This window comes from Ixodes scapularis, unplaced genomic scaffold (genome assembly GCF_016920785.2).
Source record: "Ixodes scapularis isolate PalLabHiFi unplaced genomic scaffold, ASM1692078v2 ptg001212l_1___fragment_1__unscaffolded, whole genome shotgun sequence".
NCBI lineage: Eukaryota > Metazoa > Arthropoda > Arachnida > Ixodida > Ixodidae > Ixodes > Ixodes scapularis.
Window position 1 is genome coordinate 1,212,606 of NW_024610117.1, and position 17,968 is coordinate 1,230,573.

A 17,968-nucleotide genomic window follows, 5' to 3' on the forward strand; every position below is an offset into this window, starting at 1 on the left:
TACAAAGTGCTTCCTCTACTTGGGAATCTGAACTACGAGGTGACGCCCCATGGAACAGGGACTCCGTTACGCCGCTCTCCACGACCGGATGTCGTCCACGTCGTGCGCCTCAAGCATTACTACTCGCGATAAGACTGTGAACTGTGATTTTGTGCAACGCTTGATAGGATTGTGTTCTGCCAGCTTCCGCATTTTCCCATTCTTTTGTTTCTCTTGGTCTTGTTATGTCTGCGGTGCAAGGAGTGGCCAGACGAAGGATGGACTGCGAAACAGCTTTATTTCCGCAGAGGCCGGCAGCGATCTGGCTGCGCGTATGACGGTGCTCTTCTTATAGAGCGCCCGGTGACGTCAGTACTACGCGTACTGCTGATAGCAACGGCAGCGGCCTCTAGCACTTCCTCCACCGCAATTTGGAACGTCATGAGGCTTCATAGCGATCGGGGGGTCTTCTCTGGCGTTGTGGGTATCGCCGAGGCGCAGCGTTAGTGGGGGTGACGGGCACCGTTTGTCTTGCGGAGACAGTAGACGGAGGTGGTACGTCGGCTTCAGACGCAGGATAGATGGTGTCGGTATCGTCCTCCCCCACAAGGGACGGCGCTGTCACTGCAGTAGACGCTGAGCGCAGGTGGTCCTTGTGTCGCCTCCAAGTACGGAGTCCATCCGGTGTCCGCACCTTGACCACGTAGGACACTGGTCCCGTCCGCTGCAGTACTGTTGCGTGGAACCATGTGGGGCCGCTCCTGAAATTACGCACGAACACTTCATCGTTCACTTCGAACACACTGTTAGCACCCCTGCGCCGTGAAGTCTGTTCAAACTGACGTGCTCGGATAGTACGATCCAGAGCCGGCTTCAGTGCATCCAACCGTGTTCGTGGCCGACGACCCAAAAAAAGAAAAGATGGGGCTTCTTGAGTCGTCGCATGCGGAGTGTTGCGATATGTCATTAAGAACTTTGACAAGGTTTCCTCCATACTTTCAGTTGCAGGGCCTTTTCGTAGTGCGTTCTTTAGGGTTTGCACAAATCTCTCTGCGAGTCCATTGCTGCTGGGGTGATATGCAGAAGTGAGAACCTGTCGAACTGCCTGTTCTTTAAGGAACTCTTTAAACTCGGACGATGTAAACTGCGCACCGTTATCACTAACCAGAGCTTCTGGTGCCCCATACCGAGCGAATAAATCGCGCAGTTTTGTTATCGTCGCTTCTGCGGTGGTAGACGTCATGACAAAAACCTCCGGCCATTTAGAATGCGCGTCTACAATGACTAGTAGCATACGACCGCGAAGAGGGCCCGCAAAATCTACATGTACCCGTGACCACGGTTGTGTCGGCCATGACCAAGGGTGCAATGGTGCCTTTTCTGGCATGTGGCGCTGCTGTTGGCATGCCGTGCAGTGTCTCACTTGGTTCTCCAAGTCCGTTTCCAAGGAGGGCCACCATACGTAGCTTCGGGCGAGTGCTTTGCTCCGCACTATTCCTGGGTGTCCCTGGTGTAGCTCCTCCAGGACCAGCTGTTGAAGTTTCGGGGGCACGACGACTCTCATTCCATGCATCAGGCACCGCTCGTGGACTGTGAGTTCCCTGCGTCTGTCAGAATAGGGCTTCAACACTTTATCATCAAGATGTGATGGCCATCCCTTCTTGGTGAAGTCTAGGACCAAGCTGAGGACGGGATCACGCTCTGTATGACGCGCGATGTCCCTACTGGTGACTGGTAGAGATGCCAATCGCAGCGTATAAAACGTCTCGTCGTGACTGTCGTCTACTTCTGTGGACTGCAACGGAAGTCGTGAAAAACAGTCCGCGTCCGCGTTCTCTGCGGACGTCCTGTAGGCAAGTTTATACTGGTAGGCTGACAGAGTTACCGCCCACCTCTGCAGTCTTGCGGCGGCTATTGCCGGGATCCCACTCTTTGGCCCAAGGATCGCTTGCAAAGGTTTATGATCAGTAATCAACGTAAACTCCCGACCATAAATGTAGAAGTGGAATTTCTTGACGCCAAAGATTAGGGCGAGCGCCTCCTTTTCAATCTGGCTATAGTTTTCCTCAGCCTTTGATAATGTTCGGGAAGCGTAGGCAATTGGCCTTACCGTGCCATCTTTCATGACGTGCGACAGCACAGCGCCGAGACCATACGCAGACGCATCGCAGGATAGCTGCAGCGGGCGTGCCGAGTCGTAGTGTGCCAGCACCTCCGTCGAAGACAAGATTTCCTTGATGGCTTGGAAGGCATCTTGACATTTCCGATTCCAGCACCAGGGAGCATCCTTCTGTAGTAACCTGTAGAAAGGCTTTGCCAGCGTTGCTAGCCGTGGCGTGAATTTTCCATAGTAATTTATCAGTCCAAGCAGTGAACGCAACTGTGCGATGTTAGTAGGCGCTGGGGCATGCAGCAACGCTTGAACTTTTTCCTCGCTTGGCTTGACGCCGGTCTCGCTGATAATGTGCCCCAGATACTGCAGGCTTTCTTTGAAAAATTCACATTTTTCACGCTTGACGCGAACACCTTTCTGCTGAAGTGTACAAAACACGGCTTCAAGGTTCCTGAGGTGTTCTTCAGCGGTTGCTCCCGTGACGAGAATATCGTCAAGGTAGCATATGACACCCGGTAGTCCTTTAAGTATGTTGTCCATAATGCGCTGGAACAACGCGGGCGCAGACGCTACTCCGAAAGGGAGTCTGTTCACCGCAAAAAGCCCTTTGTGCGTGTTTAGTGTGAGAAGTTTTTTTGAGTCCTCCGACATCTCTACCTGCTGGTATGCCCTGCTAAGATCTAGCTTGGAAAAGTATTTGCCTCCGGCGAGCGCAGCTAGTATTTCCTCAAGTTTGGGCAGGGGGTACTGCTCCGTGTCTAGGATAGGGTTCAACGTTGTTTTGTAATCCCCGCACACACGTATGGTGCCGTCCTTTTTAACTACCGGTACAATAGGCGTAGCAAACTCACTGGTTGACACTTGCGTAATGACGCCCATTTGTTCAAGCTTCTGCAACTCTTCCTCTACGGCCGACCGGAGTGCGTAAGGCACGTTTCTCGCTTTGAGGAACTTCGGACGTTGCTCTTTCAAAAATAAAGTGGCTCGCTCACCTTCTATCTTGCCAAGGGTGCCGTCGAAGATGCGGCTGTACTTGGCTTGAAGTTCTTTTAGGCGTGCCTCGTACTTCTTGCTTGCATCAGACCGATGAGGGTCCGACAGCTTGTGTACGCCGCAGATGTTGTCCCAGTCCAGACGAAGACGTGTGAGCCACTCGCGGCCCAAAAGAGGCGGGCCATTGTGGTCAACTACGTAGAGGGGTAGAACGTCCTCTTGACCCTTGTATCTTACGGACGCTTTGACGAAACCGCAGGGTTGCACGACTTCCCCGGTGTAAGTCTTGAGGCGTAGCTCGGTGGGTTCAAGCTTCAAAGGAGGCTGAAATTTCTTGAACTGCTGCTTCGGTATTATGGACACCGTGGCTCCCGTGTCCAATTCCATGCTCAAGGAAGTTCCTTGAACTTCCACGTCGACGGTGATGGGTCGCCGGCTTTGCGGTGACAGCATCTTGACGTTGAATGTGTCGTCGCTTTGAAGAGTCCGGACCCACTTCTTTCCGCCAACAGTCTTCTTCTTGGCACTCCGACATGCACGCTGAACGTGACCCTTCTTGCCGCAATTCATGCACTTATCTGCAATGTGCGGACACGCCCGGGCGAAATGCTTATCAGAGCCACAGCGATAACACTCGAACGACTGTTTCCTTTTCGCGGAATCTTCGGTACTCATCTTGTGCAAGTCATCGCTCCTTTCTTTTGCGTGCGCCTCCTGAACATTTTTTTTAGCTTCTTCTAACGCGAGTGCGCGTTCAACGGCTTTTTGAAATGTCAACGTTTTATCCTCTGCAAACAAATACCGCTGTATGTCCGCACGGAACAAACCGCACACGAACCGATCTCTCAGCGACTCATCTAGGAAACCGCCAAATTCACAGGTTTGAGAGAGCTTCCTGAGCTCCGCTACATATTGTGCGATACTCTCGTGTTCCAACTGACTACGGCGATGGAATTTCGCTCGTTCTCCAATCACTGATACTCTCGGTGACAGCTGGTTTCGCAGCAATTGGGTTAGTTGCTCTAGCGTGTTTTCTGACGGTTTGGCAGGTGCCGTCAAAGACTTCAAGAGACTGTACGTTTTAGGCCCAATAACGCTTAAAAAAGCATGCACCTTGAGGTCGTCAGGTATTTTGTTGATCAGAAAAAAGGACGTCAACCTTTCTTCATAAGACTGCCAGTCACTCACAGTTTCATCGAAGGCTTCTACTTGGCCGATATGACTGGAGGATGCCATCTTGAGAAACTTGCTGTCGCCGAGTACCCAGCGGCTTGCGGTGATGTTTCGCTGTCTGTTTGGACGCAGCTTCAAGGCTTCTCACCTTCGTCTTGGCTTTGTTGCCCCCATCTTCGTCGCCAGTTGTTATGTCTGCGGTGCAAGGAGTGGCCAGACGAAGGATGGACTGCGAAACAGCTTTATTTCCGCAGAGGCCGGCAGCGATCTGGCTGCGCGTATGACGGTGCTCTTCTTATAGAGCGCCCGGTGACGTCAGTACTACGCGTACTGCTGATAGCAACGGCAGCGGCCTCTAGCAGGTCTGTTTCGTTGCCTTGCATCGAGACGATGCCTTTTAAAGGGGGCAGTAATGCCACGCACGTAGGGGGGCGAGCGCGTGGGTGGCCGAGAGGTTACCGCACTTGGCACTCGTGCGGTTGCCCAGGGTTCGATCCCTGGGAGCGCCCCGTCATTTATTTTCTGTCAATTTAGATTTTGTGATAATTTCGAGAACCGTGTTACTTGTTCTAGGTTAGAATGTTCTACGCGCCGTATTTTCAAGGCCGATTGTTCCAGAAGTCCACGCGTGTACAAAAGGGGCCCCGCGTGGCGTGCCGGAGTCAGTCTCGCGAGCCCCAGCGTTCGACTCTGCTCTTACGCCGATTTTGACGCCAACGCTCTGCTGTTATCTCCTGTTCTCTTTTTTTTATTTTTGGGCACAAGTTCGCCCCATTAAACGTTCAGTTTACTCAGTAATTCGCCGCCTCATCAGTTGTCATTCGTGACAATATCTAAAGTTTCGCTTAATCCATTTGAGTCGACGTTGGTAACAAAAGCTCCTTGAGCATTTATAAGGCCGTTGCGATCGTAGTATTCAAATTAGGTCTTGGTTTTTTTAATGCAGATTTTATTCCTGTTGAAATCATAAAACTTCGATTTAACCTTGAAGAGTAAAGCGTGCTAAGGCGACCATGGTGAAAAAAAGAAGTATCGGTGGCTGCGAAACATCAGCCGCGCGGTCGCTCAACGCAATTAGGAAAGCGATAAAAAAACAGCCCCCCCCCCCCCCCCCCCCCCAAAAAAAAAAAGAGAAAAAAAGTAGAAAGGACGAGGACTTTGAGACTTTTCAAGAAGACTTCGCTAGCTTCGAAAGCGTCATCCAACTATTTCAGATGTCTACACCTCTTAGTATTGGAGATTTAAAACGCAGCTCTTGATATATGTTGATTTTGCGATATACAGCGGTAAAATATTTTAGATTGAAATGTTTATTTATTGATATGTTGATACTTTGTTTATGATTGGCCAGAGAGGGCAAGTAGGGTGCTGTGGGAACCCCATAATGCAACGCTCACAGTGTTGTAGTTTGGCACGTCACAGACATCAATGCGGAGCGCAATTTCGTCTACTTCTCGCGCAGGGGGTAACGGTGACGTCAGAACGCTGAACTCTGATTGGAAGGATACCGGGTAGACCTCACTGCTAGCTGCCTTGAGGTCTACCCACTGTCATTACAATAAGAACCCAGCAGAGATTGTCGTTCCAACGTCACCGCAGCCCCATCACGCTCAAAAAGCAGACGAACTTGCGCTCCGCGTTTACTTTCTCCGCTAAATTTAGCTGGTGATTGAATTGGTGTATCGGTCTGTGAAGTTCCTTAACGAAACCCGCAGGGTTACGCCGATACCGAAAGCGACGGCGACGCCGACGCCGATTATTCCGGGAACGGGCGCCTAAGGGCTGGTTCCCACTCTTGCGAGCGACAACGACAGAGTCGCACAGAACCAGTTTTTAAGCCTATTTCGACCATGCCGTGCAGCGGCAATGGCGGCTATGTGCGTCCCAAAACCCCGTTTCCACCATAGCAATCCGTAAAAGGATTAACGTCACAAGCCGTTACAGTCGCTCTCGCACGGACTCGGGCAAGTGCGTGAACCAGCCTTAGGAGTTGCGCTCTAAAAGAAGCGGAGAACGTGTACGGAAGAGAGACAGGGCTGCGCTAGAGGCCAAGACGCCGCTTACGAACAAGTTCGCGTTTGCCCACCGCAGGTGTGGGCCTTACGCAAAAGCAGAAACCATATAGACATGAGGTGAAGCATCTACGCCAGCGCCGCGGTAGCTTCAGCGCAGGCTTGTACAACATACAAACTAAAAGTAGTGAAGTTAAGTTACTGAGTACCACGAAAAATCGTAACTGAGAAGAGTACTAAATACTCAAATTTGTAAAGTAATTGAGTGAAGTACAAAATACTCCAAAAAATTAACTTCTTACTTTCAAGATACTCTCAAGTTACACTTTTCTCTGCAATTCATTGTTAAAGGGAAGCTACGGAGCTTCTTGGAAAAAATTAGTTAGAAGTGAATTCTAGTGTATTTTTACCCCGTGCACCCAAATACCCAAACCATTTGCTGCGTAAGTATTGTTAAACGCGAGAAAGACGTGAAAGACAGTCGCTGTCCATGACGTCATCGACGGCTCTTTTGGCTGCCCAAGGCTAGGGAGGCGGGGCTTCAGTCCTATTTTGAAATTGCTCGTATGGCTCTCCGGCGCGTCGCATTGAAATACAATTTTGATATCTGTTAATCTAAAGGCCAAATGAACCCAATTCAAGCGTTTTTTTCTCAAATGTTGAAGTGCCCCATCTTCCCTTTAAGCACAACCAAAGTCTGAAAAAAATTCGCTTTTTTTTTTACGCTGCAGGGACGTAGGAAAGGATTTTGACTTTCGAGGAGTTTGTAGGAACTTTTCAGAATGGAAACCTTGAAAGGCTGCTACGCTCGCAACATTCGCGCTAACAACGTCGCTCATTGCTAAGTTTTTTCTTTTTTGTTTTTTTATTTGAGTGTGTGTGTGTGTGGGGGGGGGGGAGGGGGGGGGGGAGGTGTTGAGTGCAGGTGCACCTGAGCTCGAACGGGGGGCCCTGGCCCCGGAGCATCGAGTTGCGCTTGCTACGCTCACTCGAGTTACGGTAATCCAAATGTTTGCCTCAGTGGAAGCGTTCATTGGAGGCGCGGCGCTCAGCTCGCGAGGTCACCTATCGTCTTGATTATATCTGCCTCGTGTGATGCGCTATTGAACTCGGCTTGGGGAATACCTGTGCCATCAGATTGCACCAATTAACCGATTGTGCAGGGGACAATTTCTGAAAAAAGTGGGTCTATAGACCTTCCCATCGCTTATCACCAGGTTGAAAAATGCAGTCACTTAGCTGTGGACGCGTGCGCAGCCAAAGATGGCACCGCGGAGGCGATTGATGCAAATGTTCGTTAACGTAAGGTCCTAATAACCAGGGTGTTCTTAAAAATGCTATTCAAGTTTTAGTGACTGTTGTATGTTATGCAATAAACACAAAAGTTCTTAGATTGTTATACTGAATACCTGGATTGACTTGTATTTTTCCTTTTACATATTCAATCTTGTGTTTGTAAAACAAGAAACAGCTAATTAATCAGTTGTAACGTGCTCACGGAGAGGTACAGAAGGCGGGCTCACTCAAATGAGAAAAATAAATAAAATACAACTATTTTTCTCCTGTGGGGACAACCGTAGGGACATTTGCACACCCGGGTAGGGTCAAAAGGAACTTTTTGCCGCAAACGTGAGGACTTCCCGGTTCGGCCATCTGACAACACTGCCGTGGTGGGCGCCGGCGGTCATTCGTGCTACCGAAGGCAATGCTGCATACGCCGCGAGTGATGGACGAGTCTTGTGTGCGGAGAGAGCTTGGTGAAACTAATGAGCGGTGTGTGCAACTGCGTCCGGTTGCAAAGGCATTTCTGAAGCTGGAAGGCTTTGTTTTATATTCTTTCACTCCATAACATAGAAAAACAAAAACTTAGGTTTACTTTCGACTCTTACCAAACACTTGTAGAACCCACCCTCTCTCCGACACAAGTGCCCTCCCTCTGGCTTGTAGCCTTGTACACCCACATTCCCTTCTGCTTCGGAATCGCTGTTGCTCTTGGGCTTGGCCACAAACAAATTGTAAGAAAATGTGCTTTGACGTTTTGCTTAGTTAGAAGACACGACACGCGTCTGCTCGGCTTGAGGCTGCGACACCTGCTTCTCCCTGTCACCTCTTTCAGCAGAAGCACGGAAGTGACTGCATTGCCTGGCACGAAATGTATCTGCAATGGCAGGGCGCCCAGCCAAAATAACTAGAGTTCAATCTTTTCCAAGCTTCCCGCCTCTAGAGAAAGTAAAAAATAGAAACTAACTTAAAAGTAACTTTAAAATGAGTAGAATTTACTTGAAAAAAGTATTTAAGTTAGAGTACTAAATACTGATGTTTGAAAGTATTTTCAATATACGAAGTTACTCACAAACGTATTTAGGATACAGTAACTTGAGTAGAGTATTTAAGTTACGTACAAGTCTGCTTCAGCGCCACTACAACCGCCGAACGCCAGAGACGCTTTTTCGTCTCTAGACGCAGCTTCGCGTGCCTGGAAGGTTGTCACTAGAATTTGTGTCCCCCTTGCTTCCCATAAGCCGCCATTCTTCATACGACATTTTGGTTGATTGATGGAAATATTACGTCAAATGTTAACTGTGGACATGACGGGTCACGCAGAAGGGCATTTCGTCTAATGACATGCTGTCATCCAAGAGTGCGGTCTGACGGAGGCTTATTGCCGAGAGGTAGCCGTGCAACCGCGTATTTAATTGCAGGTCAAAGGATCCCCAGGGGATCGAGATTAAACCTTATTCCCCCGAAGAGGCGTAAAAGATGCCATTTGTTGACTTTCCACGCAAAAGGACCCAAATTTGACCCTCGAGTACGCCCATCGTGTTCACTTGTCATACCTCACTTGGAATTGCGAGAACGCCTCGCACTCGAATTAAGTGTGATTGAATCCCGCGATTAATGATTCTCTGTAACGAGCCCTCGCTGCACCTGCTGCAGACACGCCGAGGCACGTGAGCATCCTCGGGCACGCACCCCACATCCTCTACTGCAGCTGCGGGCTGGCGGATGCACTGCATTACGGCCGGATGCTCGTTTCTCGATCAGGGGCAAACATATCGGCGACATATGAAACTGCAGCCCGGCCTGTCTTTTTCATCGTGACACCCAAATCCCTTCAGGGCATAGGAGCATTTGAACTATTCGAACGTGGATATCTATCATTTACATTTCATATTATACATTTTGAATAAGTGTGATGATTCGTGCCTCTTTCCTCTCGAAATATTGCGATTCTCATACTTAAATGCAAAAAGGCAAAAAAATGTGTAGCGAATTGCTATCCAATTTAAGATGCACGTCAAATGAATGACGCAGCGCTGTTTGCGCTCTTCATCGTTTGGGTAAGGTTATAGGATAGGTCAGGTCAGGTTAGGTTAGCTTTAATTGATTGTCCAGATTTCATCGGACGACAAATGTCAGTAGAATATTTTATTTTAACAAGGACTACAGTATGAAAAATGAAAAGTAATGGCTGTAGAAGATATTGGAAAACATCCCTGAAAAAGTAACGTGAAAGTCATTTGTAACGTAACGAGTAAAGATATCCGTTACTTTTCAACAAAAGTAAATTGTAACGGTAATCCATTACATCTGAGTTTCGGTAAGCTGTAATTGTAATCCATTACGTTTCTTTCAGGGGCCACATGTCTGATCCATTGCAATAGTGTCATGCCCACAAGCACGCACGCTTTTGCGGGCCTGGATAATTTTTTTACTCTTTTATTGAGAAATAAACATGTAGGAGTACGCATATAGATATATGTATTGAACTTTCCGTCCCCACACAACCAAAAACAAATGCGCATCGCACTGCAGTAGCTTTCTAAATTCCAGAAGGCAGTTGCTCAACACTGGCCATCAGGAAACTATTTGGCCACCCTGGCAGCATCCGGAAGTACTCAAATGAAAGGGGGTTTCTGAATAGGGGGCTCTAACGCTTTCGAGACCCCCAGGCAGTTTGGTGTGTAGCGCGGCGTCACTACACTTCAGAACTGACGCCTGGATTGCGTGTATCAGGCTCGGCGGCGTTCGTCACGTGTGTGTCGCATGGTGACAACAAACACGAGGCAGTGCGTTGTAATGAACTTCGCTGTAAAGCCTCGTTTCATAGAATTCAGTCTTCAGACTGAAATAAATAATTAGTATGTTCTGAGCCTTGTACGAGTCATGATCGTAAGCAGAAAAGGGCTTCTGACCGGTGCCATTCTTAGCGTTCGTAGGTGGGGCGCATGAATTGCTCACTTTTTTAAAGATATACATCCGCATGTTGGGCTCCGAATATGGCAAGCTTGGCTCTGCGATGCTCAAAAGCCATACAGTTTGCAGACAAAGGGCTGCCGGCAGGTGCAAAGTTTATTACTTGATAGTACATTGTGTGCTTTGCTTGTACTTTTAATCAACGAATGGGCCGAGAAACTGGGAGAAGGAGAGATTATAGCGCGCAGGGGCGTCATAACGTCGAGCTCTGGTTGGAATGATTAGTGGGTAGAACTAAAGCTCGCTGCCTGTTTCCACTGCACTGGTAGAACACGTTCGAATGTGAGACTCAAACGCCGGATGACGGCGTTACGCCTTCTAACACATTCGAGAAGCGCCGTGGAGACTTTATATCTACCCACTAACCTCTAATGTAGCAGGATGGATCGTGGATCGAGGCTTGTATCGCTTGTGTCGGGCGGCACCACCGGAAGTATCTAGAGCCACTAAATGAGCTGCGCTTTGAGTATCGGCTCTCCGTTCCCCAACATTGTTGTGAGCGCCGCCGTTTTGTCTCGTATGCAGAGCAGACGCAACTGCCGATCGTCATAATTCAAAAGTGCGACTTCCTCAGCATTAGATTCGGTGTTAGGGAGGTCATGTAATATTGCTTTGCTCTGTCGCGAACTGTTTAAACATTTGTGGAGGGCGGAAAAGCGTTTCTTGTGATTTCATCTAAAGCTTCAGGCAATTGGGAACCACGATTTTAAGACACAATATGCCCAAGTGTCGTTACTCTGAAGCGTAGCCTATTTAGACGCACAAGGGGTATATAATGACACCAGCTAATGCATGGGACTCTATCGAAGAAACGAGATAAACTGAAATGTCTTATCTTGGCAAGACATCCTGGACAATGAACCTTTTATTCTGTTTTCTGGGAATAAGAGATAATATTCTAGCCGGAAATATTGAAACGCATAATATTCATATTGTTTTAATAAATATTTAGTGGTTGCCAGTCGCGGGTTGCGCCATTGTTTGGAGGTAAACTGTAATGCGATTCGATGAGACGAGGGGTCCCTAGAGCCAATGTGGAGTCGTTCGTGATCTCAAAGTGATTAGGGCTTAGCACAGGATCTTGGAAGGCCCTCACTGGGGACATTCGCATAGTTTCAAGTGCTTGTAAATTTTAATTCTGATGTGAGTTTTTGCTTTCAACTGTAGTGAGTGTTTCTGTGACAATCTAAAACTCGAGCGTGTCGTTCAAGTGTTGAAGGTGTCATTGCTGTAACAACTGAAGTAAGCAACGCCTGCAAATTCGGTGGTGCTCCTGAACATTTTTTTTAATCGACGTCCCACAAATATCACTTGCGAGCACCGCTTAAAGGCTTCAATAGTCATACTTTTTTCTGTTCCTCCCATAGACATGCGTGAATTCCCTAAAGTCGAGAAATGGTTGCCGGTAATGCCACCGAATGGCTCCCGATACGCGATCCCGCCCACTACAATAGAGATCAATGGGTCTGCCCACTAAACATTCCAAAAAGACCCCGTTTCCTCCTTTCTCTTACTTTCTTGGCGCATAAGCTTGTGCTTTGCTGAAAGGATAGCATGCTGACAGCTGATCTGTGTGTAGATGATTCCACTGCTTACAAAAAATCAGTCCAGCCAGCGCTCGCCCGCAATTGAGGCCAGCTAGGAAGTGCGCGTTCATAACAAACAAACACAGCAATGAACGCGACCTCAAAGGCATTCATTGTAAGGGATTTACGCATATTTCAGCGTCTGCTCAATGGCACGAAATGAGGCGGAAACACTTGAATGAAACCAAAAAGAAAAAAGGAAACGCAGACCTTCGGCTTTTTAATAAAAAGCGAACAATGCTTTTCTTTCGGCTTTTCACAATTCTTGCTTTCAATCACAGATTTATTATTCCTACGCAGCATGAGTGAGCATTCTAACGTCCACAAATCCACAGCCCCGCGCTCAACCAGCTCATCTCAGCTCGGGCCCATTCGTAAATTCGGAAGTCGAGCAAAACCAGCAACACCTAGAATAATGAAGGCATCCGAACTCCACGCTCTTTCTCCATCGAACGTCATCCCAGACGGATAGTGCCAACCAGTGCTGCGGAGTTGCCTTCGACCTTGATTAAAACCACCGCTTTGTCGTGTCTCGCGGCGCCAGGAACGACACCTTATCTGTTTGCAACTATTCAATTTTGGTTGCCTCACTGGCGCGCCATTTTCATCCCCGAATGAGCATAAGCCAGTGAGACAATCAACACGTCAGTCATCTCCGGCGCAATGATGCTGTTTTAAGAACCACTTACCATGCGCTAGCAAATAGCGTTATCAGTGTGTAGGCCCTAGATGATATTCGACACAAGTCGCATCAGAACCGAGCTTATTCCATTCTCGCTCCCATTCCGGGCAAAAGGTATTCAATCCTATTCCCAATTCATTCCTCCGAGCCCTGCCGGCATTCTATTCCCAGTACATTCAGGGGTCGCAAAAATGCGGAGTGATTCAGTAATCACTTCCATTCCGGAGTGCATATCATGTAGCCTTTAACCGAGGTGTCGAACCGAACCCGAACCGAAAACCGGAGCAAAAACGTTATTTTTAACTGAACCGGAACAATACCGAAACCCAAATGAGACATTTAATATTAAACCCGTACCGGAACGAACAGTAATTCATATGGCGGTTACCAGTTCATTGGAAACGGTTTCGCGCAATAAAATATGAGCCGCGCCTTCTTGCGGGTGGCGGCGGGAAGTCAAAGAAATATTTGCGACCGTGGCGTCAGTGGCTCAGTTTTAATTAAACAAATGGCAGAAATGACATTGAGCCAGCTCCAAAACAATGAAACAAAGAAATATATTTCACGTCTATGTGCAGCACGGATGGACGTCGGTGAGGAGCTGTACACTTCTATACTTTTATTTCACGTTACAATAAACCGCAAAAGACGCTACGAGCCACCGCAGCCGACTTATAGCTCGGAGGGTGTCACATGTCCTTCCGGTTGGGCGGAGCGACGCAAGAAGCTTGAAATCACAAGACAAGCTTTAAACTATGGGTTGGCTCGTGTAGGTCGTGCCGTCCATCGCAGTGAAGAGGAATATATTTGCCTTTGCCGAAAGACTAAAGAGCTGTTTTTTGTGTGCGTGTGCGTATTTTCTTTTCTTGCTGCTAAGCAATATTCCCAAAGGAAGGAGAAAGTGAAGATAAGCTTCCCAATAAAAACAAAAAGTTGACGACTCTCGGCGCATTTGTTTCACAGTGGCGAGATCCGGAGGCTCCAAGAGGTGAAGCCGCGACAAGCGCGACATTGCGGTGCCGATCGCCAGTCGCCCAGTGCCCTGGACGCTGCTTGAATAAATTTCTTTTATTTTTCATTTCTATCAATGATATCACCAACTCCATACAATCGAAAATACGGCTATATAGTGATGACTGCGTACTTTACTCTGAAATTCATAACACGTCCGATTGCTTGGCTTTGCAGAAAGATCTCTCTCGTATCTCCGCTTGGTGTGAGAAATGTGGAATGATTTTGAGCATAACCAAGTGTAATCATGTATGTTTCACGCGCAAGAGACAGCCTGTTGCCTTCAAATAAGTTATCAGCGAAATTTCTACACCAACTGTTTCTGAAGTCAAATACCTCGGTGTATATTTTACAGAAAACCGCTCGTTGGCCAAACACGCGAACTACACATCCACAAAAGCGACCAGAATGCTAAACTTTATTAGACGTAACTTTAGAGATTGTTCCAAGTTTACCAAACGAACATTGTACCTAACCTATATTAGACCAATATTAGAGTGCGCCTGTGCCTCCTGGGACCCTCGCCAGGCCTACCTTGTCAACCAGGGGGCAGTTCAACATAGAGCAGCTCGGTTTATATCTAGGGTGACCACCCGTCCCGTGACTCGCGGGACTGTCCCTCATTGAGGACTCATGTCCCGCGTTTCGCGAGAAATTCCCAAAACTTTAAAATGTCCCGCATTTCACACTGTCGTAAAATTCACTCTGCAACTCATGGGGCTGCCGAACAACGGGACACATGGAAGCGTGGAGGTCAGTGGTAATCGTGTGAATCGCAATTGTACGCCATTTTCTATCCAAGCATTGCAGGAAGGTCACTGTCGTTTTTTGCGGGAGACCCGAGTCGCATGCGCCGTTATGCCTCTCCCTTTAGTGGCAAAATATTGTAAAAAAAGTTGCTCGCTTATTGCCATTATTTCCATATCGCTGTATCAACGTAAACAAAATTACCGGAGACTCTTTTTTTTTTAGTAAAGACAGCCACACAAGGCAAAAAGAAAAGAACATAATGTTAAAAATGTATGTAGGACCATGTGGAAAAAGCAAGCATTGATAGGAAACATTAACCCGAAAAGGTTTACTGGTACTTCATTTCATTTGATGCATTGAGTGCTGCTGCAGTTGATTTTTATGCTTTCAACTTCGACACATTTAATAACATATTTGGCATAAAAAAATATATCAGTGGGAGCTAAAACTATATTAGCTTAGCTGCTGCAATACAGTTATCAGGTGTATAAACAGCACAGGATATTAAATGTGTTCACAGAGCCTCGGTTCGTGGTGGTGCGTGTTCATAAATTTCTTTTACCCCCCCCCCCCCCTAGCCCCGCGTGTCCCACACCTCGCTAGCAGGAAGGTAGTCACCCTATTTATATCGGGTAATTATAACTTTGGTTCAAGTGTGACTCAACTAAAAATAGAACTTGATTTAATTCCATTATTCCGGAAAAGGTGGTCTATGCCAGACATGCACAAATTACTCAAAAAAGCTAGTTAAGTTAAGTTACTGAGTATCGACGCCAAAAGTAATTGGAGTACAGTAGAAATTACGCATTCGTAATAGTAATTGAGTAAACTACTAACTACTGTAAAAAGTAGCGAGTTACTTTGAAGTTACTTTCGAAGTTACTTTTTTATATTTTTGTGGTAGCGAAATGAACAGCAGTTCTGATCGATGAAAAACCCTGCGAGCCTAAACTAAATACAGTCTATTTATGGCTTGCGTTTTCGCCAAAATAGTTTATTCGCTCGCCAAAGGAATTGACTTTCAAAGTTCTTGATAGGATAGTTTTCATCTTTTCCTTCTAAAGACGTCCCCAGCCAAGATAAATAGACGTTCCACCGACGGGCTGGATGGAACGGCACCGTTGAATTTGAGAAACAGGCTGTGCAGGGTCGGGTAAGCGAGTGTCGGTATCTTAAGTGTCCATGGCGAAACATGTGAGGTTTGCCGCGGGTAGAGGGTCTTTTATAACAAACTTTCCTCATTTTTTATTTTTTCTTCGTTGAGTTGAGATTGTTATAACTGGCCCCTCTTTATTCCAACGGCGTTCTGAGAGTACGCTGAGCGAGTGCAAAGAAATGTAAAGTTTTTTTTACCGCAAAAATAAACTACGTATCGCTTAACGCTCATTCTCCGCCCAAAGGTAGAGCTAGGTCACAACCAGATGCAAAAGTTTCATCTCGAACGGACACCTTGTTGTGTCCGTTCGGGATGAAAACGGGCAAAATGGAGCCCATTTTTGCCCGTTTTCGGTTTCTGCTGCCTTAGAGCCCCATGTTTACGAAAACTCCGTCGGCCGCCAGTTTCCCATTGAAATTTTCAGAAAATCACTTATAACTTTTGAATAAGGTATTGGATCGGGCTGAAACTTTGACATCTGGTCGTGACCTCTAGCGCTAACTTTGGGAGGAGTATGAGCGTTCGGCGATGCCTAGTTTATTCTTGCGGTAAAAACAAAAAAGCCTGTAATTTTTTTTGTGACACTCTGTACATTGTTTAGACTACGTGGAAAAGTTATCCATAGCCCTAGAATCTTTGCTTGGCCAGTCATTGCATTTATCCCTGGATTCATATTAAAATTAATTCGTATCATTCACTGTTGTGAATTAATCTTTAACCTCGGCATTTTTTTATTATGACTCCCGCACCAGTCCTACTTTGGGTTTACTAAACTGAACATCTAAACATGAGTGTCGTTTTTTGTGTTCTCCAGTCTCCTGGTTTTGGTCAAAATAAACACCCAGCTACCTAAATGAGGTACAGAGCGCGACACTGTTAGCACGAACAAGCGATCCCCGGTTTTTCAAGTTTTTCTCTTTGAAACCAAGGGATGTCATCCAAGTTATTATTGCTACGGAAAGAGCTCACTTAGTTCTATAATATAAGCGATAAACTTTTGTGCTCGCAAATGCTATTTACAAGTACAATGCGAAAATGCGCCGATGTCGTGTTCGCGCTAACAGTGTCGCGATGTGTACCTGACCGCCCAAAAAATAGGTCATTTATTTTATTTTTCTTGTTAATTCCTCAAGCTAGAATTTTGGAAAGCCAAGTCTATCACGTCATCACGTTTTCCTGGAAATCCAGAAAGAGCCAAACACATGCACGGCAAAAGGGCCGGCCCGTTATATTGCCACCCGCAGAGCCAAGAAAGCAACGCTCGGTCACGGATTTCTAGAAGATTCGCGTTTATTTATGCATCAGACGTAACTTTCATCCCGCTTTCTTGTTCTCGAAAGTGCCAGTTTATCCTCGCCCCGAGCGCGCGACGCTCGAACCTTCTTTGCAGAACATTTGAGATAGTGATGCACTGTATATAAGCAGCTACCCACGACCTTGTCGAGTCAGTCTCGCTCTTGCTCTCTATTACGCTCTCGTATGGCCGCCCGCTTTTCTGCTGCCTCGACGCTCTTTCTTTACTTTTTTGTTTGGCACAAGTTCGCCAAAACTTCATTTTTCAGTTCAGTGTTCGTCCTCTGGCCACCTTCATTCGTGACTGCACAAATCTGATCCCATAGAAATATGTGTAATTGGCCTCTGAAATCTCCGATAACGGCGCACAGGCAATTTTATATTTTTAACGCGCCGGTGGTTATGTTATGCATGTGTCTCGCCGTCTGGCTCAGGGTGATTTTCGTGTTTTGTTCTGCCCACATTTGCCGGAGACGTAAGCTCGAAGCGTAGGCAACTCGCCCCCTTGCACGAAACCTGGCGCAGCCGTGAGCGTTCATAAGAAAGCTCGTGCAGAGAAAAACAAGCAAGGGACCAGGGATGTCAAATTCAGGACATAGAAAAATACCCCAGTATATCGAAGGGCCACCATACACGATTTCTCGCAATGATGTACAGGCCTGGAAGGCGATTTCACCGGAATCTGTTGGTTCAGAATCACACTAACCAAGAATGGGGTTGCACCTTAAGTAAAGTAATTGTGTTTAGTGTAAATTTATAGAGTCGGATGTTATCCAGTAACAATGGGCGACTTTTCTCTCAGCTATATATACGAAATTTATGCAGTTCAGTACAACGCTAACCTGGGGTCCTTAGCGTTGCTCCACCCTGTAGGGATACAGTTCCGCACGTCGTTACAATGTTGATTCAGTTCGAAACGGGCAGGGATGGGGTATTGAACCCAGTATCCCGAGTTCTGCAGCG

At 47.1% G+C, this 17,968-nt stretch overlaps 1 protein-coding gene across 1 annotated transcript; it reads right to left on the reverse strand.

Moving 5' to 3' along the window:
* Positions 1–260: 260 nt before the first annotated feature.
* LOC121834471 (uncharacterized protein K02A2.6-like) lies at positions 261–2,126 on the reverse strand. The gene is made up of 2 exons (XM_042288176.1): positions 2,090–2,126; positions 261–1,586 (listed from the first exon to the last, which is right to left on the reverse strand). Exons 1-2 carry the CDS (start codon positions 2,095–2,097, stop codon positions 419–421), a joined length of 1,176 nt encoding a protein of 391 aa, XP_042144110.1. The 5' UTR covers positions 2,098–2,126; the 3' UTR covers positions 261–418.
* Positions 2,127–17,968: the final 15,842 nt, after the last annotated feature.